Source organism: Malaclemys terrapin, chromosome 9, assembly GCF_027887155.1.
Source record: "Malaclemys terrapin pileata isolate rMalTer1 chromosome 9, rMalTer1.hap1, whole genome shotgun sequence".
NCBI classification, from domain to species: Eukaryota; Metazoa; Chordata; order Testudines; family Emydidae; genus Malaclemys; species Malaclemys terrapin.
Genome location: NC_071513.1, coordinates 65,513,424 through 65,537,372, shown reverse-complemented (window position 1 = coordinate 65,537,372; position 23,949 = coordinate 65,513,424). Strand labels below are relative to the sequence as shown.

General features: G+C 40.4%; 1 protein-coding gene across 3 annotated transcripts in view; it reads right to left on the bottom strand.

The window, feature by feature from the left end:
* CLSTN2 (calsyntenin 2) overlaps positions 1-23,949 on the bottom strand; it is a 683,850-nt gene that overhangs the window by 131,974 nt on the left and 527,927 nt on the right. For all 3 annotated transcript variants that reach the window (XM_054040100.1, XM_054040098.1, XM_054040099.1), the window contains exons 3-4: positions 13,113-13,308; positions 10,645-10,853 (exon numbers count right to left, since the gene is read on the bottom strand). In XM_054040100.1, the coding sequence (XP_053896075.1) occupies positions 10,645-10,853; positions 13,113-13,308 (405 nt within the window). The remainder of the gene's footprint in view (positions 1-10,644; positions 10,854-13,112; positions 13,309-23,949) is intronic.

Below are 23,949 nucleotides of genomic sequence, written 5' to 3'. Positions count from 1 at the left end.
TAGGAAAAAAAATCACATTGTTTGCCTTCTAGTCCTGTGGAGATCATGAAGGGAAGATAGTTTAGCTTTGGCGGTACTATCTTGTCACTCATTCCCTCTGCAGTTAGTTTCTATCTAAATGGTGAATACCTTCTTCCTTTCAGTCCCTTCCTATGGGCCAGGATCATTATCATCATCTACATAACCAAGCTCACCTGCATTTTATATGACACCACTGTGCTACCAGATGGAAAATAAAATTCAACAACAAAACTCGTCTGCCAAACCTAACAGATACATAAAGGTGACAAAGTATTCATTCTAGTAACAAAGAAATTACATGTTTCACAAGAAAATGGAAAGAGCTCTCTCAGTCACCATAATCTGTAGTGTTTTAGGATTGCAGTCGTAATTAATGAATTCAGCATTTTCATTCAGTCCATTTCTGCAGAAATGCAGTTCTCGCTCAACCTGCACCTCAGAAATGTTTAATATATTCCAACATATTAATTCATTTTTTAGCCAGGAATATATCTAATCATACTCACATCCTAAAGTTATATTCATTCTAGATGGGAACCCCTGTCTCAAGTCATCATATCGTACCAAATGTGGATCTGACATGGCATGCTGCACAATCAAGTAGTTTGACTAAAATTTGCAAACTTGAGAACCAAAATACATATGGTATTTATGCACATAAAAAGTGACTTATTATCAAAAGATACAGAGAAGGCAGGGCTGCCTCCTTTAAACATCTTGGCCTTTGCAAACTCTTTTCATTGAGTTTAAACTTGAGAAAAAACAACCCCCAAACTGCTATACATACATGGCCAATTTCCAAACCCGGTCTTTAGTTTTTCATTCACAACTGTGCAGGAGACAGACCTTGAACCCACAAATAAGTGTTTTCAGGGAAACTATATGTAAGTGCCATTTTGGTCATTTGGCCATTTTGGTCATAGATGATCGTTTCTGAGCACAAACAAATGTACAGAACAGCACACACTGAATTAGAACTCTAGCAGTCTGGGGGAAGTACCCTATACCCGGTGCATCGTGATTTGCCTTCTTCCCCCCTCATAGCATGGGGAAACAGGGAAGATGGTTGTGACCAAGTCACATTCCGGTTCCTGGTCTGCTTCTGGGGAAGTGCAGTAAGCATTGCACTATACTGATCCTTAGTATTTAGCTAAGACTATATATTTTTCAAATGATGCATCTTAATTAAACCCTCATAAAACTCCTACGAAGTAGGCAAGATCATTATCTAGTCAATAGCCTTCTTTGGTTAATTGTCCCTCACATGGTTAATAACCCATGTAAAAGGTCAAACTGAGCTTTTTCTGACCACTCTCTGACCCAAAAATAGCTTGTTAATTTATTTTCCCACCCTCATCTCAACTTATACTAAAACTATCTTATTGCTACTAATTCATTTTTTTCACAGGTTCTGTCCATAAGTAAAATTCCTGGTTCCTTCCAGATCAACCAACCAATAACACTCAGGAAAGGTATACTCTAGCCACCCTTCACTGTAAACACAGCTTTACGAACCTCATCTAAAGCCCATTTACATCTCCCACTCTCTGCTGGATCTAACACCATCTTCTGGTCCACATCTTTGTGGGTTCCTTCAGTTTGTGCTAAATTGAATCCTGCTGCTCAAGCTCCTAGTGAAATACCTCAGCCATTATTAAACCCTTTTCTTATGATTAAATACAAAAGAACACAACACCTTGTTGAATACTTGCAGCTAAAAGTGTGACTTATTTCCTGTTTTGCTTTTGTCCTTCCTTAACCCCTTCCCCTCTAATTGAGGGTGAGGGTGTACACACTTTACAGAAAGGGTAACAGAGCAGTGGAGTGACCTGAAGGTCATGCAGCAAGCTAAGGACAGGATTAGAATGCAGGAGTTCCTTGAGCTAGACCAGTGGTTTTCAAACATTTTTTCTTGTGACCCAGTTGAAGAAAATTGTTGATGCCCGTGACCCAACGGAACTGCGGATGAGGGGTTTGGGCTGTGGGAGGGGCTCAGGGTTGGGGCAGAGGGTTGGGGTATGGGGATGAGGGCTGCGGGTGAGGCCAGGAATGCGGGGTTCAGGGTGTGAGAGGGGGCTCTGGGCTCTGGCGGGGGTTGGGGTGCGAGAGGGGATCAAGGCTCTGGGCTGGGGGTGCAGGCTCTGGGGTGGGGCCAGGGATGAGAGGTTTGGGGTGCAGGAAAGGGCTCCGGTTTTGGGGGGGGGTTCAGGGCTGGCTGATGGGACTTTTAATGGTCCAGTCGGCAGTGCTGACCAGAGCTGCCATGACCTGGTGCCTTATATTCTACGACCAAGTACTGGGTCGAGACCTGCAGTTTGAAAACCACTATTCTAGACCAAGAGTCCTGTGGCACCTTATAGACTAACAGACGTATTGGAGCATGAGCTTTCGTGGGTGAATACATCCGATGAAGTGGGTATTCACCCACGAAAGCTCATGTTCCAAAATGTCTGTATGTCTATAAGGTGCCACAGGACTCTTTGCTGCTTTTACAGATCCAGACTAACACGGCCTCTGATACTGTTCTAGACCATTGTCCCACGCTGAAATGTATTCCAATATTCAGAACACTAAATTCTTCTATCCAATAAGAATGAAAACTCAAACATACACTTCTCAGTTGCTTTTTGGCATTACGAGTATCAGAAATGCACTCTTTTTTTTAGAACTCACGTTGCTTAACTAGTGCTTCCTTAATGGGAGTTCGGTGCATTGGGGTGTCATTAAAACAACTAAATATCAAGGCCCAAAAACACAAGCCCCTTGGAATGGTAACAGGGAAAATTACTAATGAAGTATTCACAAACACAAGGCTTTGGACTTGGAGTGACAAAAGTCCCCTGAAAACCTCATGTTTGCAGCGGATACAGAAATGTTGATGTTCAAGGGCCATACTGTGCTCTCCGAACCCAAGTAGATTAATAAATAGAGTTGGATGAACTACATATTCTGACTTATAATACCAAAATATAAAGATGATGAATTGTTAAATGGTAAGACTAAGATGAGCATTGTTAGTAATATTTTAATAATTTATTATTATGGATAATTTAGATGAGGTAATGGTTAGGCTAAGGGTTTGCCTGGTATGGGGTGTTTTGCCATTTCTTCTCCTCTTACATAAAAATTACTGATTTGCTTAAAATAACATTATAGCTGACAGGATAAATGTAACATTGTGCTGAAAATTTTGAGGAAAAAAACCAAACCCACACAAACCTGAAATGACAAGAAGCCCTTTTACTTGGAAAAACCAGGGGCAGGATGACATGGAATAGAAAGACAGAAATGATCTAAACAGCAAAAATTGTGTAAATTGGAGGAAATGTATAAAAAGACTCAAGTGAACAAGGCCCAAATTGGTGAAACACTGGGTCAGAAGCTGAAGGAATGGGACTGAAGGACCAGACCAAGGGATCAGAGGAGATGACGACGGCCATCATAGAGTGCAGGAGAACTTCCCTGTGCCCCAGAATGCAGTAACTTGGGTCCTCTATATAATCTATTTATTGTCTGGCATAAATGTGTTCAGACACTATAAGTGGTAATTCTGTCTTAAATTGTATAAATAAAGCCAAAAATTGATTAAGCCTAAAATTGTGTGGACTCGTCAATCAGTTTCCCACCATTACATCCACAATAAGTGCAATGTGGCCACTATATACTTACTTGCACATTTGTTATCTGTTCATACTTTGCTTACTGTCTGAATTTTATTATTTCTTTCCTGCATATTCCTTTGTGTATGCTTCTTTTGTTCTCTATCCCATTGCTTTACTCCATGATATGTGGAGATAATTCTCAAGACATTGAAATTGGCTAAATCAACGTTAGCAGCCTACAGGAATTTGCTAGGGATGATAGCTATAATGAAATACAAATACATTATAGTGATTTATAAATCTCAGAACACAGTTATCTTCTATGATTTGTATTTCATTACAGTCTTCTAAGATTTGTACTTCTAACATTCTGAATATTTAGGTTTTTTTATTTTAGAGGTCATTTGAATGTCCTACATATTACTGGCTAATTTACTGGTCTAATTATTCTGTGTATTTCTGTTACATCTGCAGTTTGTAGCTTTATGTTACTTTGTTATTTTACAATTTAATCAATGACACTTTTTTTTTAATAAACAAAGGGGGAACAGACAAAATAATGAATGGTTTACAGAAGATAAAGTGGGAATTTCTGTTCTCTGTCTCATCCTACACAAATAAAGGGATAGTCAATTAAACTGAAAGGAAGGAAATTTAAACCTAATAGAAGTAAATACTTTGCCACATCGTCACAGAGAGCTCATGGAACTCACTGCCACAATATACCATTGAAGCCAAGCAGAGAATCCTGGGATACGTACTTGAGATGGTTAGCCCATGCCACCGCTGCTACACTATTATTATTTGTGCGCTATCTTGTTCAGTGCTAGCACGTGTATGTCTACGTGAGCCAGGAATCCCACCGCCCAGCTCGTAGTTTAGAAATAGTCTCTTCTTTTGTGAGGCATTTTCAGATCTTTATATGAAATGTACTATAAGATATGATTTAGAAAGCTCTGCAGCTTGTAGCTGCCTGTTGGCTTATTGTTAACTTGACTCTCCACAATGTAGTCTCCACCAGGTCTCATGTCCCTGAAGAGAACTTAGAATATGGGCTGTCAGAAGAAGATGGGAATTTAGTGTTAAGACGTCATGAATTCTCTGTGTGTGCATGTTTTAAATCACCCCCTCTGTTCACTGCCATTAAAGAGTTTTGCTTCCTCACAAGGCATTATTCTAATACTTAGGGTGACCAGATAGTAAGTGAGAAAAATTGGGACAGGAGGTAGGGGGTCTTAGGTGCCTATTTTAAAAAAGCCCCAAATATTGGGACTGTCCCTATAAAATTGAGACATCTGGGAACCCTATTAATACCCAGGATTCAGGCAGGTTTGTAGTCAGGGCAATTAGCCCATGTTGCTGCTGCCACTCCCCATGCTACTGCAGCTAAATTACTATTTTTAGTGTGCTAGCTTGACGAGCGCTAGCACAAGTATGTCTACATGAGCTAGGAATCACACCCGATGCTCGTAATGCAGAGAGCTACTTGTTTATGCTAATGACAGATTACAACTCTCTGCACTGGCACACGTCTGCTGGTTGGTGCTTTGGGAGGCTGGAGTGAAGGCTTTCCTTATGCCTAGCCTCACAGACGGTCACATTCTGTCCACTGTAAAAACTTCTTTGTGCCACTCTGGATATGCAGAGCAGATTTAAAGCTGACATAGATGTTTTTGTTTTTGGCGGTGGTGTTGTGCCCCAATTTCTCTCTATTGGCTACATAGAACAGAGGTCTTCTCCAATTTGAAAGCAAAACAATGATTTTTCATGGGCCCTAAATATTCAGCAGTTTCTTGAATTAGTCACGTACATGATACTAGGCCTGTTTAAAAAAATGAATCCTCTGCAATAAGCGCACATGCTGATGTGTATTGCCTGGCAAAGCTATGCAATGTTACAGATCCAAGTGCTATGGAATTTTTTTTATACTTTTGTGAAGATGGGCGGTTGTACTTCCTAGATTGTAAAAAATTCTCTGCACAAAACCCATATATTTGGGCTGAGTATAATATATATGTTTTGTTTCTTAGGGTCTGATCCAAAGCTCATTGTAGTCAATGAAAAAATTTCCATTGGCCACACTGAGCTTTGGATCCGGTCCAAAAAAAATAGCTTCTTAAAAAAAAAAAAAAAAAAATCCCCCCCTCCTTACTATTAAATATGTGAAACACTCATCCCTTTCATATAGGGTGACCAGATGTCCCGATTTTATAGGGACAGTGCTGATTTTGGGGTCTTTTTCTTATATAGGATCCTATTGCCCCCTGCCCCGCACTTGCTGTCTTGTCATCCTACTTTAGTAAAGCATGACAACAGGTTTATCCATTAGACCTAAAATACAGTAACTCCTCACTTAAAGTCATTCCGGTTAACGTTGTTTCGTTGTTACGTTGCTGATCAATTAGGGAACATGCTCATTTAAAGTTGTGCAATGCTCCACTTTTACGTTGTTTGGCTGCCTGCTTTCTCTGGAGCTGGCAGCCTCCCTACGTTCCCCTCCCCCATCCCCACAGCGCCTCCCACCCTCCGGCAGACCCCGCGGATCAGCACCTTCCCTCTCCTTCCCCCGTCTCCTGCCCGCGGCAATCAGCTGGGTTGCGGCATTTAGGAGGCAGGAGGGAGGGGGGAGGAGCGAGAACTCGGCACGCAGGCTCCCCCTCCCTCCCCTGCCTCCTAAATGCCGCAAGCCAGCTGATTACCCCGGGCAGCAGGCGGGGGGGGGGGGGGGAGCGAGGACTCGGCTTGCCTCCTCCCTCCCTCCCCTGCCTCCTGCCCACGGCAATCAGCTGGCTTGCAGCATTCAGAAGGGAGGAGGGAGGAGCGAGGATGTAGCGTGCAAAGTAAAGGGGGAGGAGATGGGGGGGAGAAGAGGCGGGTCAAGGGTGGGGTCTTGGGGAAAGAGGTGGAGTGGATGGGCCGAGGGTTGAGCCCCCTGCCCCCGGCAAAGTCATGTATAGCTGTGCCTGTGCTTGCAAGAACAGCAAGAGGAGCAGCCGGACAATCCATCCCCTTCCACTCTCTGACTCCACCACCTCAACCAAGCTTCATACTCAGCAGTGATGATTGTAGTATTAAATTGTTTCCTTAAAATTGTTTAAAATGTATATAATGCCTTTTGTCTGGCAAAAAAAAAAAAATCTCTGGAACCTAACCCCCTCCCCATTTACATTAATTCTTATGGGGAAATTGAATTTGCTTAACATCATTTCACTTAAAGTCGCATTTTTCAGGAACATAACTACAACGTTAAGTGAAGAGTTACTATATCTGGACACAGTCTGTACATTAAGCAAGCCTATATGTGAACTTTTAATTAGCATAACACACCTGAATGGGCACAGTTGCAGATATTGCCTGGATCTTATTTAAAGCACCCCACAGCTAAATAAATAGTGGGGCATAGATTCTAGAAGTAAGGAGTTCTGGGGGTGATGCTGCACTCCTTGGTTTGAAGTGGTTTCCATCACATACAGGTTTTACAGTTCAGTTCAATGGTTCTCTAGCACCCCTACTATAAAAATTGTTCCAGCACCCCAGAACTTGGGCTCTACCCTGAGCCCAAACGCCTACATGGCAATTTTTAGCCCTGCAGCCCAAGCCCCGTGATTCTGAGTCAGCTGACCTGGGCCAGCTGTGGCCATGCCACTGGTCTTTTTTTTCCAGTTTAGACATACCCTTAATGTCCTGTTCAGTAAGTCAAACTCCCTTAGGGCTTTCAACTCCCAAAGAAGAGGGGAAGGGGAGATCCCAATCCCTGCTGCTACAGCAGCCTTCACAAAGCCATTGCCAGTCCTGGCACAGCTCTCAGCCTTGCTTCCTGGTGCCACAGGCTTCTCTTTGCCTACCAGAGTCCTTTAAACTGTTCCTCCACTGGGAACATACCATGAGCCTGTTGAAGAGAGGGGCCCCCAGCCTAGTATTGCTCTATTTTCCACCCTAGTTCAGTGTGGGGCCTGTATACCCCGTCGCATGACCCAACAATACTGACATTCCTCCTTATTCACACCAACCATCCAAGTACCACACAGCTACTTGTTAAACCACTCTCGAAATATAATGGATAAAAACTGAAACCTACAGTATTTCTTAATATTTCAAACTGGGAAAATAGAAATCAGTAAATCTGGCAGAGTTGGAGGGAATTGCATGCACATGCCTATCTTGCTGTCTAAAATCCCTTGTTCTAGCACTCTCTCTGATAAAAGATTATGGCGCCAATTGACTCCCATTTACTTAAACACAATCATAATCATTACGATTACACCTCCATATGATATCCAAAATGCTTGCTATGATGGTATTATAAAGGGGGGGGGATTCCCCCCCCCCCATGCCATTTACATTTTATTGATGCTAACTGGTTATTATCTTTTGATGCTCAGCTGTGCATTATGTGAAAGCAGCGGAAATAAAGACAAATCAGTTTTGAACAGGGGAAAGGTTTTCTCTAAAGCATCCCAGCATGAAAATGGCTGCTAGGAGAAGACAACAGCTTTCAGTTTGTAATTTTGCCAAAAATCAGATTAAACTTCAGAAAAAAAAGTGCTCTCCTCCTAAACACAACATGGATTAAATGATTCTGTGGGGAGAGATAAGTTGAAGCTTACACACAACACATTTGTTTGTAGAGTTTCTTCTGAGCACAGACATTAACATTTTTTAAAATTACTTAATGTGAAGAAAGTATTTTTTTCCAAGATCAATAGCAAAAAGCTGATAAAATGTAAATGGCCAGGCATGGGTGTTTCTTGAAAGATCTCAGCATGATGTCTCTCATGACCTTAGGGTAACACAACTGCTCAGTTTTCCATCATAGTTCTTTCCCCTCAAGAACGCAAGAGGCACCACTTTTGATCCACAAGGACATACCAGAGTGGATCTGCTGAAATACACTACTCGGAGAGCTGCTGGCTTGTATTATATGTGCAGGGGGGAAGTCTTCAAAGCATTTTAATGTGACTCTGCTACCCCCAACTCTGGTGACAAGTTGCTCCCCGGTGTGAAGTGGACTGGAAGTTGCAAGAAGGTGATAAGCAAGCAGGGCAGCCATGGCTAGGGCTGCGGCATATGGGAAACATACAGTGTTTTTTCCAGCATAAACTAAGATATTTTTTCATAAAACTTGTTTTTATATCAGCAAATATGTATCAGGAAACCAGCTTAAACCTAGAACTAGAGGGTGAATTAGTGCTTGCCCAGAGAAGTCTTTATTCCTTATTACTCTGCAAGGAAGTGGGCTTCAACTCCACTCACCAGGGACCACCACTAGAGAGGTGAATTAGTCATTCTTCCTGCTGATCCACGCCAGGAAAATTTGGGCTATCAGAAACACTGGGAGCAGGTGCTCCAGTCAGCAGTTAGACCTTGATTCAGCAAGGTTCTTAAGCATGGGACTAACTTTAAGCAAATGAGTACTCCCCTTGACCTCAGTGGTATTACTCCCATGCTTAAAGTTAGGCGTGTAGTTAAGTAATTTACTGAAGCAGGGCCTTAGACGCCAAGTTGATAGGCACTGTGGGTAATATTTTCAAAGGCACCTAAGCCACTTAGGTGTTTCTGAAAATGGGATTTAGGAGCCTAAAGTACTTAGGCACATTAAAAACATATTAGTCTTTGTAAACACCTTGGATTAGAATCCAAATTTAGGGGAATGGAGTTGAATTATTTGATAAATTGTTCCTCCTTCCTGGAACATTCTATTAGGACTTTAGTAATGTGTAGGTCAAGATTATGGTAGGCAAACCACTGCTTAAAGCAGGGATGCACCACCCTCACTGGAGATCATGGAGGCATTGTGCCTGCCTGGTACACTCTTCCAAAGGGTGCCCAGTGTCCTCCCCTCTCTTCCCTGCACACGAGGTCATCTTTGCTGGCTGGTGCAAAGAAGAGCGATGGCCATGTTCCCAGTTTTGTTTTTCCACACTTCTTTGGGAGGCCAGCACCAGTAGTGGCATTAGCTTCACACAGTCCTTTTGCCCTCTTTTCCCTTTGTCCCCTTGTTAGTCATAATCTAGCCCTACGTTTAAAAAAATATATAATAATAATGGCAGGATGAATAATTCAGCATAATTATATATACAGAACACTGATTTTGTTTATTGCAGCTAGACTGCTCATGGGACAGCATATATCTCCAGGAGACAAAGCTGCATGGGGTCCAAATTGTTTTTATCATGAATATCACCATAGAAAAACTCAGAAAAAAATGGCACATAGTAGGCTCAATCTATCACTGCTACAATGCAAGCCTCAGCAAAGCTATCTTTAAAAAAATGATTAAATCTAAAACTAGAATTTCAGGCCCCTGGTAAACAACCCTTACACTTTCCCCCAGGATCCTTCTCCCACTTGTGCAGCAGAACCAGTGCGGTTCCACTGTATTTGTAGCCCTGCACTTTCATCGAGATGAAGGCTGGATCTGGCCCTTCATATCTATGTTGTAGAGAGATTTTAAAACTTACCTATAGAACACAAAGTAGTAACAATACATAGCACTGACTGGAAAGATCACTTTTCATCTTCAAAGTGCCTTTTCAGCATTAACTAAAGAATTCCCACTATCCTAGTGAGTTAAGTAAGTATTATTAGCTCAGTTTTATTGAGTGGAAAAGTAAAGCAGAGAGGCCAAATCTGGTTTTAAAAAAGCAGAGCACGTAGTTTCGTGTAGCAGCATTTCCGGCATCCCACAAAGTTGTACAATGAGTTACCTACTGGTACCACTACAGGTGTGGAAGTATTTAATGCAAAGACTCAGGCACACAAGTAATACATATCATTTCAATTTCAATTTAAATCCTCAGCTGGTGTAAATCAGGGCAGCTCCATTGTCCACAGGAATTATTTAGTTGGGGATTGGTCCTGCTTTGAGCAGGGGGTTAGACTAGATGACCTCCTGAGGTCCCTTCCTGATATTCTATGATTCTAGGACCCACTATTCAGCAGAAATCACTGGAGCTATACTGACATACACCAGCTAAAGGCGTGACCCAGAATTCCTAATTGTATCTTGCCCAGGACTCACCGTTTCTGTCAATGGCAAAAGGAACATCGGTTGTGACAATTTCATAATTGCATATCTGGCTGTACTGCAGAGAACAGTCCTCATCTATGGCTTCCACCTGCAATATACTGTCATAGATCTTTCCCTCTGTCACTGTGGCCTTATACGAGGTCTCCTTGAAGGTAGGTGCGAACTCATTAACATCCTTCACCTGGATATGGACCACTGCCCTAAAAATATAGAAACAAAGAATTTGGAGAGAGATATCCATTCATCTTGACTTCAACTGAGATGTCAATATCTGTTCATTATCCAAACACATGACAGATTAACATGAAAGATGGCATGGAAAATAAAAACCTATGTACTGTGAGTAAAGTGCTCTTGTATCATTTTACTTTGTGCTTCATTTCCATTTTTAATTTACACTACTTAATACTTTAATATGACATTTCTGTTAAGAAAATGTGCAACAAAGTTATCATGGGGAAAGCCTAATTCTCCTCTTGCTTAACATCAGTCAATGGAATCAGTCAATAGATTGAATCCTTTGTAAAAAAGAAAGAAAAAAGGCACAAGAGAAGAATCAGGCTTAAAATGCTCTTAGACACTGATTGCCTGAAAATATAGATATCTTGAAAAATCCCTGTTACTAAGTAAGCACCTTCCTTCCTTTCCAGGGCAGAAGTTAATTGTTTGTCCACTCCCTAAGTCCCTAAAATACTGTAGATTCCATGTTCATTTCCCCAGTTTCTTACATGACAATTAGAGCTTGTGAAAGGTGCTGCATTGAGAGCAATAAGGGCTGAATTCATCTACAGTATTTAAAAACAAGTTGTACATGGGCACTGGCAGGGGCATCTTTCTCTTAATGTCATGTGACTGAGCCTGAGCCTTGTTCTGGAATACAGTGTGCCTCAACCCTCCTCAGAAGGGCTCAGCTCTAGAGATTGGGAGAGTAGTTCAAGCTCCACGTTGCTTAGCTGCTCCGGTGACTGACAATTATACAGTGCACTGTCAGCAAGTGTGATGCCGGATTGTTGTGTGATGTGGATATCTGTTGTTAGCACCTGAATTGGGAACACCAACTCATTTCACATATAGCTAGCCACTAATCAACCATCTTCATGATTATTACTTAAATTAGAGTAGACTGTAGCAGGCCCAGCCAAGAGCACACCCCCTTTGTGACAAGCACTTGACACATACGAGACAGTTCCTGCCGAAAGAGCCTACAATCTGAATAGACAAGTGATGGAAAGGATAAAAGAGGGATAGAGAGGTGAAGTGACTTGCCCAAATTTATACAGTAGGTCAATGGCAGAGGCAAGAACAGAACCCCAGCTTCAGTTCAGTGCTCAATCCAGTTCACCACACTGCCCTAGTCACAACTAACCAGACTTGGTTTTGATCACAGCCAGACCACAAAGTCCCCAAGTCTAATAACTGCTATTCTGCTACTGAAGTTTGAAAGAGAGACCATAGCATTCCATATGAAACTCCCAAAATTGTTACAGTGAAAAAATTAACTGTGACTTGAAACTTGTTCAATTTGAAGGTTGTGCCTTAAGAAAAACATTATTAAAAAAACCACAACCCCTCCCCCGCAAAAACAGATCATGATGCAGCTCACATTATATTGTAAAATAAATTCTTAAATTCCTGTGCATCTGATATAAACAAAACGGTGCATTGCAGTTATTGCTGGTTTGTTTAAATGGCTCATACAGTAAATTGGGCAGTTTACATGGGAATTTTATTGTCTGTACCAGGGCAAATTTCATCTTTAGTGACAAGTGGTTTCATGTATCATACAAAAGACAGCACCATATCTGGGGCATTGGTTCTATATTGTCTCAGTAAAGAGTGCCACCTACTGACCCACCAACAACACTTCTTGCGGCCTCTGAATCTTTGGAAGATTCCCACCAAATGCTGAGCGAGCCAAGTCTGCTGAGCTTCCAGTGGCTAATAAAATCTCAGTGCAAAGGCAATAAAACTGCAGCATATAAATAAAAATGGGTGATTCCCCCCCCCCCCCCCTAATAGCTTTTCTGTACCATTTGAAATTGTCTGAATAAAGTTAGAGAAAAAATAAATTCAGCATAGTTTGGTTACATAAATATCAGTTAATTCTAGTTTCTAAGGCTCTGATTATCTGATTTAGCTGATCTGTTTAATGTGGGAAAATATTTAGTAAGGAAAAAATAATTAAAAAACATTATTTTACTGTAGTCCATTTGATCAGTAGTTCTGCTAAAACAGTTCCATTGAAATGACTGAAAATCAGGTCAATTGGAGTGAAATGTTTATATATATATATATATATAAAGACACCAACAATGAACAATTAATTCCAGTGATAAAGCATTTTGTTTCCATTTGCTTCCCACAGACTATAGCATTAAAAGAATCTCTTTCATCTGAACTGCATCTTGGAGTAAATACATGCCACAGCCAATGCATTTTTTCCCCTTATTGTCACTCACTTGTGAGATTTCTTCCAGTTTGTTCCACTAGGTCCTGCTCCACAGTCGTATGCCTGGATGATGAATGTGTACTCCTTCTGCAGTTCACAGTCAATTGGACTTTTTGCTCGGAGACGACCTTCTCCAGATGTCTTGTTTAGCACGACAGCTTCAAAGGGCATTTCCTGACCATGGATTTTAAAAGCACAGATCTCGCCTGTAAAGAATAAAACACAGGAAAAAATTATTGTTGGTTAGAACTGATTCAGACATGTTTGAGTGACACCTGATGTGCTGGCAACCACCTGTATTTCACAACCTGTGACAGATAAGTGACGTGGACTATTCGCTGAACAACATACCAACACAAACTACCAGCTGAAATAAACAGAACCTTATGTAAATGAGCGAGAGGTAAAGGGACAGACAGAAGGAAAAATAGAGAAAGTCTTTATACTAGGTCTCATCCTCTTTACATTGTTATTCTTTCTTCTGACACCAGCATTGCCTTTGTGCCAAGTGGTAGCATGTTGATTTCACCAAATTGTTTTGGTTGGGGGGGGGGGGGGGGTGGGAGGAAATCAAGGAAAACAAAACCCAAAGATTTTGTTTTCAAAATTTTTCCAATTTTATTTAAAAATTTAAAATGTTAAAAAATTCAAAATTGACATGAAATGTTTTGTTTCAGGTCAAACAAAATGTGTTGCTTGACCCAAAGTGATTTTTTTTTAAACTGCCAGTGAACTGAAAAATGTGCACTGCTCTACTCTCAGTACATTCTAAGTGTTCTATTTACACATGTATATCAGTTCTGGAACAGAGGCGGTCACCTCTTTCCAAAATCTCAGCACTCACCCAAACACCTTATTCCCAGGAAACTATTCTGTCCCAAGAATTACATCCAAATATAGAGAATAAGAAGAGAACCAACTCTGTGCTATTTGCCACAGCTTCTCTCAAAGAACTACTCTATAACAAAACTGACAAAACAGCAAAGACTGCTTGCTTATTAACAAAAAATTGCAAGAATATATGTAAGAGCGCCATCTAGTGACTTTTCCTATAACATTTTTTAAACACACTTTTAATTAATGGCAAGTAGGCCACACTATGGTTTTTCGCCCATTTCATAGATGGTCTATAGCTTCAACCTCTGTCTTCACAAACATGCTGCAGCTTTAGAGTGTAATCATTGCACTTCACCTCTGTAGGTAGGAAATAAGAAAATGTGGAGGCTATTATGCATTGTAGGGGAGCGTGTATGGCATTGTGAATTTCTCTACAGGATCAGCACGAGTTATTTAGCATAGGTGTTTCGGTACCTATGGCACAGCAGGAGAATACATACAATCCATGTTTAGTTGAGGTTAGTGGCCCCACCACCTTACACAATAGCATGGAAGGGAGGCAACTTCCATGCTAGTACATAGGCTGGAATGGTGGCTGCGGGTAGCCTGCACATCTCTCATAGACCTGGGCTGAACATAGGATTTCACCTTCCCAGACTCTGCTTGCTCCGCCTGCAAAAAACCTGAACGTTAGGGCTTTATGCAGGTGGATTTCACTAGAGAGTCAAATCCCCAAAGGGGCTAAATATCTGCATTTTGGTGTATTACTGTGGGAGTTGTGGGTGCTCTGCAATACCCAGGATCAGGCCCATTGCTGTGTATGAACTGTAATGGTATGAATAAAGGGGTGAAATTAATAAGATGCCAAGGATGATGAAGCTTGCTGATTGCTGATCATGGATGTTGATCACTGTGAATATATACTAGACATCAACTGAATGCCATGTTCAGCTCTGAGCAGATAATTTTCACTCAATGCATCTGAAGAAGTGGGGGTTTTTACCCACAAAAAACTTATGCCCAAATAAATCTATTAGTCTTTAAGGTGCTACCAGACTTACATGGCTACCCCTCTGATCTCTGAGCAGAGTGTTCTCCTTATTTCCAAAAAAAACAACAAAGAGTCTGGTGGCACCTTAAAGACTAACAGATTTATTTGGGCATAAGCTTTCGTGAGTAAAAACCTCACTTCTTCGGATGCATCCGAAGAAGTGAGGTTTTTACTCACGAAAGCTTATGCCCAAATAAATCTGTTAGTCTTTAAGGTGCCACCAGACTCTTTGTTGTTTTTGTAGATACAGACTAACACGGCTACCCCCTGATACTTGACTCCTTATTTCCCTGCAGCAAAAAATTCTGAAATAATACTGTGGACTTTGATTTTAATTTAATGCCTTTTCTGATACATCTAAGTAATATTGTTATATAACAACTGGAAGTTTAATGGAGAAATATTATTCACTGCATTCTGTAACAATGGCATTCCCACAGTTCTTAATAGTAAAGTTTTCCCACAGATGTATAGTCCATCAATACAAATCATAACTTTAGGTTTTTGTGGTTATTACTATATTGATTTAATTTGATTATGAACAATACAACATTTTTTAGTCATCTGATTCTGGCATTTTAAAAAATAAAATAAAATTAGTTTATTGCAGCAAAGAAGAAAATTAGCTGAATCACCCACACACACATACATGTTTGCTAGGGTCAAAACTGAGTGATGCTGTGACCACTTGCACCAGGGTGCAATGCTGCTCGCTCAAATTTGGCCCAGTGGCCCCTTCACCATGATGGAAGGGCAGTCAGGCCAAACCTGAGCAACCCATGTACCAGAGCATATATTTGCCTACAGTCCAGGGATGGATTAATCTGGCCCTGTTTGTGATTATCCCGTTTTCCTTTCATTTCCTCATTGCGTTGTACAAGCAATTCTCTACAAAGGGAGAGGTTGACTTTGGTACCTGGGTTGGCCTTACAGAGAACCATGGGAAGGTTGGAAAGACAGGAACAAATCCTTGTACAGAGATTCACATAGGGCATCCACATGGCACATGCTAGTGTAGGCTTAGGAGGAGCTCCTAGTGGGAGCAGGTGTTACTCTTTTTTCCATGCCAGCAATTTGAAGTTCTCCCTCCCCATCCTTCCCTAGGCATGCCTGAAAAGGGGACCTTTGTCCTGGACCCCTAAGTAAAGATATGCTTTAAATTTTGTGGGACAACTGCTTTCACAACTCTGGCATCATTCAGACTTATTCTCACTCATAGGCTTAAGGTGAAACTGATCATCAGAGAAGGGGCTGAGGATATGATTCCCTCATCCCACCCCTACAAGAAATATTAGTGAAGGTAATGAACTTTCATTTTGGTTGGGGTTTTTTGCCTTCCTTCAAAACATCCTGCAATATGTTCTGAAGGGACCAGAAGGGTAAAGGGCTGCTTTCCACAGTCTTTAGAGAGGGGATGAAGGTGGTGCTATAAAAAAAAAAGGCATTTGCCCCACTTAGGATAGGTTCCTTTCTATGGTGCCTTTCCGCTCCAAATCTTGGGCATTTGTTGATAGGTGGAAGTATCTTGCTGTAGAAGTTGGTTGTAATGAATGCCCATAACATAGGCATGAGAACAGGTATACTGAGGATGCTGTGTGGAGGGAGTGGTGGTTGAAATAGGGCATGGAGAAGGGTCTTACTATACAAAGGTACAGAGACCCTCTTGGGAAAAAAACATTCTTCCACAATATTGATATGGCTTGGGAATTGCCTCTTGGGGACCCTCTTGGGTTTATGAGTACTTGCTACAGCATTAGCTATTGACTACATGGTTACATCTCAGTCTGCATTCCTGTAATTCAATAAAAGTTATAGCCTTTGACATTAATCTATTTATGAGTGTTGTGTTCTCTCTGCACATCATCCAGATTGGATTCAGAAATATACACTTACAAATTTTGAGACCTATGTTACTTAAAGTGTAAACTTTGGTAGAGATCTGTAGATTACTACTGAAGGGCAATCAATCATATCATTTCCCATTTAGGTTATACTGAACTGAAAAACAGTATTGGTAACTCTCCATTCTTGGCGTATAATTAACAAATCTCCTCAACACTTTGCAATTCTTATGAAAACAAAATCTGATATTCAGCAACCTCTACATGCAACGCTTAGGTTGTCAATTATTGCTGAAAATCAACCAGACTGGGCTAAAAGTGACTCCCATTTCAATGAACTGGCACTGATTTTAGTGGCAGAGGATCAAGCCCCTACCTCATTTAATCTACAAACTCAATTGTTGGACTTGCATTGACAGCTACAGAGAGGAAGCTACTTTAGTTTATAAATACAAAGGAAAACAATTTAATGAATTTCAGTAGGAGCCAACAGTTGAAAAAGTGTTTTTTCCCCCTGCTTACAGATGACCCTTAATGCTATCTTTACTTTTTCTTCAATTGACACTAACACCAAAGATGATGTGTCTCTAGCCTCACTCAAAAGGAGTGATATAAAAGGGTCGTTCAGTCCTCATGCCCATTCATCTCTTAGTGCCTGTTCAGGCTTATATATGGGCTCCACCCGAACAATATTTTTTGCTTACATGGAACTTTTAAGAACTAGATTGAGCAGATGGATTAAGATTAATCATGTCACTTAGGGTATTTGAAAGCCTTCAGTATCTACTTTTAGTTATTACCATCCTGGGCTGAACTCAAAAAAGGGTCCTAGAAGTAAAAAAAGGTTTGTTATTTTTTATCCCTTTTCCCATCACCTGAGCCATTTAGCTCTCCAAGACTTTCAGAAAGGGGCAATCTAAATTGGCTAGTAGATATGATTCTGCTCTCAGCATAAATCAGGGATGGTTCCATTGAAGTTAATTAAAAGTATACCAGTGTAAAAGGGGGATAAATCAAAATCAGGTTCTATATCCCTTTTTAACCTATTGCACACACTCTGTCTATATACATTGATTTAGATACACTGCGTGCGCGCGCGCACACACACACACACACACACACAAAGTATGCAAGCAAACAACACCATTAGTACTGTATGATTAACTCAGTACCCACTTTCTCAGTAATCCAGCATGGAGCCACTGTACATAGATGTTGGTTTTAAAAGTTTTTAAAAATTGAAACATTCCAGTGTAATAAACTGCAGGAAAGTGTGAGAGCTTGGATTCTGCAAACATCTCCTGCAGTGCACAGTTCTGTGTTCTTGGGAGTTTCTCAGTGGCAGTGGAAAGGCTTATTGCCATGACATGTTTTTCTGCTGTGCTATCGCTTAAACAATTACAAGCTATTTTTTTAAAGCAAAAATAATAATTTGTATTACTGAAGTGAGAGATGTGGAATAATTTTTTGACCTGCAGAAAAGGTTGTTGCTAGCAGTAGTACTTTTACTGTGTATGCCTTTCTAGCTCAGTGAACTCAACATTATTGAAGCTTGGCGAACTACTACAACTTAGCAAGCTATACTGAAATCAGAAAGGAAGCAGCGGATTGCTTAATAAAATATAGTAATTATGCTGATTATGTTTAATTTTTTGAGCAACAAACTCAGCCAACTGGAGTTCAAAACTACTGCCATGCCGACTGTTGTATTCACTTACTCTTCAAAAGGTGAACATTTGAGAAAGTCATGCAGCTGCAATACCATAGAGAAGTAGCCCTTTCTGTTGATGTATTCCATTGCAAGATGGTCTAGTGCCAAAATTGGGACATGCATGCCATCTATCTCCCCACCATTGTTAGGGAATCCCATTGCTGCAAAGCCATCCACCATTTCCCGCACATTGCCCAGAGTCACCATACTTCGTAGCACGAGGCAATTAATGGCCCTGCACACTTGCATCACCACAACCCCCACAGTGGACTTCCCAACTCCAAACTGATTCACGGCTGATCGGTAGCAGTCAAGAGTTTCCAGTTTCCACAAAGTGATCACCACTTGCTTTCCCACCATTATGACAGCTCTCATTTTGGTGTCCTTGTGCCACAGGTCGAGGTGAGCTCTGCACACAGTTCTAGGAATGTGGCTTTGCACATATGAAAGTTATGCAGCCACTGCTTGTCATTTCATATTTTAATCACAATCTGATCCCCAGGGCCAATCAGAGGGGGGGGGGGGGCAGGAGGGCCATTTGGCCTGGGCCTCAAGCTCAAAGGGGGCCTCAAATTTAGACACTTGTTAATTTTTTGGCATTTGTGAAGTTTTGCAACTTGTTTTTACGCGCATCCCTAACGGACCAAAATATGACACACACTCTCATCTTAGAACTGCAAATTTAAGCAAATAAGAGATGTGATTTGGTAAAAGACGTTTTTTTTGTTAACTGATATAGATTTTGTCATATTAAAGAGTTCATAAATATTAATAAAATATATCGGTTCTGATGGCACAAGATTAAACTGCGATGAACGTGTCCTCTCAGATCAGCTGATTATATAAACAAATCACTACTAGTGGCTGGTGCTGGATCAAGTGCATAGAAAGGTAGAGAATTGTTACATTTTAGTGTCTTTATAGTTTTACGTCTAGTTGACTAAGGAATTATTTATATGTGAGAATTCCTCATTAGCATCTTCATAACACCTTTAACTTAGGCTTGAATAGAGACTGGGAATGGCTGAGTCATTACACAGATTGAATCTGGGCCATCTTGATTATCACTACAAAAGTTTTTTTTCTCCTGCTGATAATTGCTCATTTTAATTAATTAGCCTCTTAGAGTTGATATGGCTACATCCACCTTTTCATGTTCTGTGTATATATATATATATAGATATATATATCCTTACTATATGTTCCATTCTATGCATCTGAAGAAGTGGGCTGTAGCCCATGAAAGCTTATGCTCAAATAAATGTGTTAGTCTCTAAGGTGCCACAAGTACTCCTGTTCTTTTTAAAGAAAACTATGTTGCATGGAAATCAGCCATTGGGGCCGCATTAGCTGAAAGTTCAGTTGAGAATTTACTCTTGACTGAACTCTCTAAAGAAACTAATAACTGGAAAAAACTTCATGAGCGCATTCTGAATGTCATCCTTTTTCTTTCTGAGCGGGGATTGGTTTTCTTTGGTTCCAGTCAACGTATTGGTGATCATGCAAATGGAAACTTTCTAGGCATAGTTGAGCTCCTCAGCAAATAAGACCCACTTTTATCAGAGCATGTTAAACGTGTTCGAGAATCGCAAGAGAGACAAAAGCGCATGCAAGTCCATTATCTCTCTACACGCATACAAAACTAGTTTATTGAGCTATGTTGGTCATTCGTTCAAACAACAATTCTTGATGAGATTCAAAATGCCAAGTATTTTTCAATCATTGCTGATGCCACTCCAGATTGTTCTCGCAAGGAACAGATTATTATGGTTATTCGATATGTTAAGATTGTAGACAGCTCAAAATTTTCAATTGAAGAAAGGTTTACTTTGTTTGATAATTTCACGAGAAAAACTGGAAAAGAAATTGCTGCTCGAGTACTAACAATTCTAGAAGGTTTTAAGTTAGATTTTCAGGTCTGCATTGGTCAAGCCTACAACAACAGATCTAATATGGCTGGAAAGTACAAAGGTGTACAAGCAGTTCTGCTTGAGCAAAATTCAAACTGTATTTTCTCCTGCTGTGGAAACCACACACTAAACCTTGTAGGTGTTGACTGTGCTGAATCATGCAAGGAGGCAATTACTTACTTTGGAACTGTTCAGCAAATGTACAATCTCTTCAGTAGCAGTCCACAAAGGTGGGAAATTCTGATACAATATCTTCCTGTTTCACACCATGGGATGTCCAAAACTAGATGGTCTGCACGGATTGATGGTGTTCAACCAGTTGTGCAGCATTTGAATTCAGTGAGAAAGGTTTTAAATGAGCTTGAATCTCTCAGTGTCATTGCACAAGCTCAAACTGAACTTCAGTCTATTCAGAAGCACATGTCCAAATTTGAATGAATTCTGATGTCATCTTTGTGGATGAAGCTACTTACAATGATCCACCAAACTAATCTGGTAATTGAAGCACACAATGCTACACTTGATGTTGAGAGGGATAACACTGAAAGTCTTATCAATGACATTCAACAGATTCGTGAACAATGGGATGTGATCCTCACTGAGTCCAAATTAGTAGCACAGAATATTGGCATTTCATCTGAGCTCTCCACCAATCACAACTTACCTACTGAATCCGATGCCGAGCAGCATTATAGGGTCACTGTCTTCCTTGTCATCATTGACTCTATTCAATCAGGTTTTACAGGTTGATTTGAGTCACTGCAACTAATTTGTACCCTTTTTGGATTTCTTTGGCAATTCAACAGACTGAGAAATGAAGGTCTACTTTCTGCAGCTGAACAATTTCAGCAACAGTACAATAAAGAAATCTCAAAAGATCTCAGTGATGAGGTCATCTTCCTCAAACGAATATATTCCATGAACTTTTAATTGGATTGCAAGCCAAAGGAATTGCTTCAAGAAATACTCAAACTTGGACTCTCTGGGGTGTTTCCTAATATCACAATTGCATTGTGTAATTTTGTCAGTTTACCTGCATCAGTGGCTTCAGGTGAACGCACCTTCAATGTGTTGAAGCAGGTAAAGAACTATAACCATTCAACTATTGGACAAGAGCATTTGAATGGGCTTGCCATGCTTAATATCAACTGTGACATTGCATGAAAGCTAGATTTTTCCTCAATAATTAGTGCATTTGCAGAGAAAAAGACTAGAAAAGCATTTGTTAAATAAAAAACTATTCAAATTATGTCTCGCTCTTTTTTTGGTGCCTTATTTTGTTTTCATGTGTTGTCATTTTTTTATTTTTATTATGGCTATGGGCCTCAAAAGCCTGGGCCTTTCTGGACCTCTGAGAGGGCTGCCGATCCCACCACTCGGTGCTTGTTACCCGAGCCCAATAATGACAGTCCACTATGTGCAGCTGCTCCAGGAATGCCAACATCCATCTTGAATTGTTTCTTTCCATGACACACAGCAGGGCAAGCAGCACAGATTCCTGTTCAGATTCGAAGCTCATAAAATACTACAGGTTTAGCTGCATTAACACTTATCAGAAGACTGGTGAACAGTGCACGATCCATGCTTTTATGGAGAGATGGCAGTCGCAAATTTTATGGGGCAGTTGAAAAACTGTGTGAAATGCAGTCGTAAGCCCTTGGCATTATGGGACAGGGAAAACTGCATCGGGGGCGGTGATCCCCTCTCCCCATGATCCACTGCGATCCATTCCTAGAACTCCTAGTGGTAGAAGGTGGTGATTTGCATAGAGAAATAGCTACCTATGATGCACTGCTCTCTTTGTCAGTGCTAGAGCACCAACTGTGGACAGTCTCCGCTGATACAAGAAGTGTTGTGTGAACACCCACAAGCAATGTAATTACAGCAGTTTATGATGGTCAGTGTAACTTAAGTCAACTTAACTCTGTAGCATGGACATGGCCAGGAGTGGTGGCTCTTACAGCAAATCAGTGTAAAAGCATCCCAGGTAGGAGAACTGAGGGGATACAGCTGTTCATCAGTGCAGATTGTACCCTGGGTAATGTCACACTAAGATCCTGGGGTGTAAAGCAGCATAGAAATAGAAAATATTGCCGTTCATTTTTCTCAGCAATCAATACTTACCAAATTCAAATTTTTGTTAGTTTATTATGGATAAACTTTAAATAAAAGGAGTGCCAGAACAACCTATAGGTGCTGGAACTGTATTCCTAACCACATTAAGCTTGCGCCAACCACAGTATATTGACTTCCTAACCTTTGTTAGTTTCATATTTACAATAGTTACATAGCTGTAACAGTGCATATGAGTACTGCATTCACACAGAGAGAGACGAGTAGGAATTGTGCCACTAAAGCAAGGATGGGGCACATTGGTGAGGTGGCATGTGGAGACCTTGGATTGACATCCCTCTACCTCTGCTCTAACTGTTCCAGCATTGCCAGCTCTTGTGATTTTATCATTTAATCTCATGATATTTGCTGTCTGCCTTAAACCACAACCTCCTAGGTTCATGATTATGTGTAAATCTCAGCTTTCGTTTAAAAAAAAGTGTTTCTACCCCTAGTGGTTGCACTTTTGCATTCCCTGATTTTAACTGTAACCTTAACATTACATTAACAGAAGGGTTGTTTTTATGCTATGAATATATAAAGGACACACAAACAATGTCTTAATTAAGTCATAATGCTTAGGGAAGAAGAAATAGCATAGAATCTATAACAGCCATATAAATTATTAAGGAAATATACATCACATTCTGCAGGTTTTGAAAATATAATGAAATATTCAGAAAATATTGAAAACTGTATAGTTAAAAAGTGCAGATAGTAACATTAACAAGAAACTGTTTTCCTTTGGGGACTAACTAGGACATAATTATTCTGGTTCCAATGGCATCTCTTTCTGATTCATTTTTTAATGAGTGTCAGAAAAAAGTCATAATTGGATGTACAAATTCTTTTGGCTTTTATATACAGCCTACCTTCACTGGATGCCTATTGTTTAGTCTAAGCATGTACTGCAGCCAATCATGATCAATGATTGCATATTTTCTATTTACATATCAGAAAGCTGTAGAAGATGAAACATCAATTCATTTCAGCCAGTCATCTTTTAGTAAACACTGGCACCCAGATGCTGCAAATGCCCTAATTCCATGTCTGTCTGAAAGATGGATCATGCAATGATTTCTCCTCTAGATTAGTGAGGTCCACATTGATGAAAGTAGGTGATAATTTGCTCTACAAGGCACTGACCCATTTTAGTGTGTATATCCTCTGAAAAAGGTGAAACTATTATTATAATAGAGACCTAGAGGACTTTATGTGTAAGATTAAAAAGGGTATTACAATGGCTGCAGTAATTTGTAGTCACTTTAAGTATTGCTGAGCTGTTAAAGGACAAATGCTAATAAAATATATAAAAGTAGCTTATCATATTAAGAAGCTAATGATGTATAATGTGACTGGAATTTCAAATTAAACAAAGATCAAGA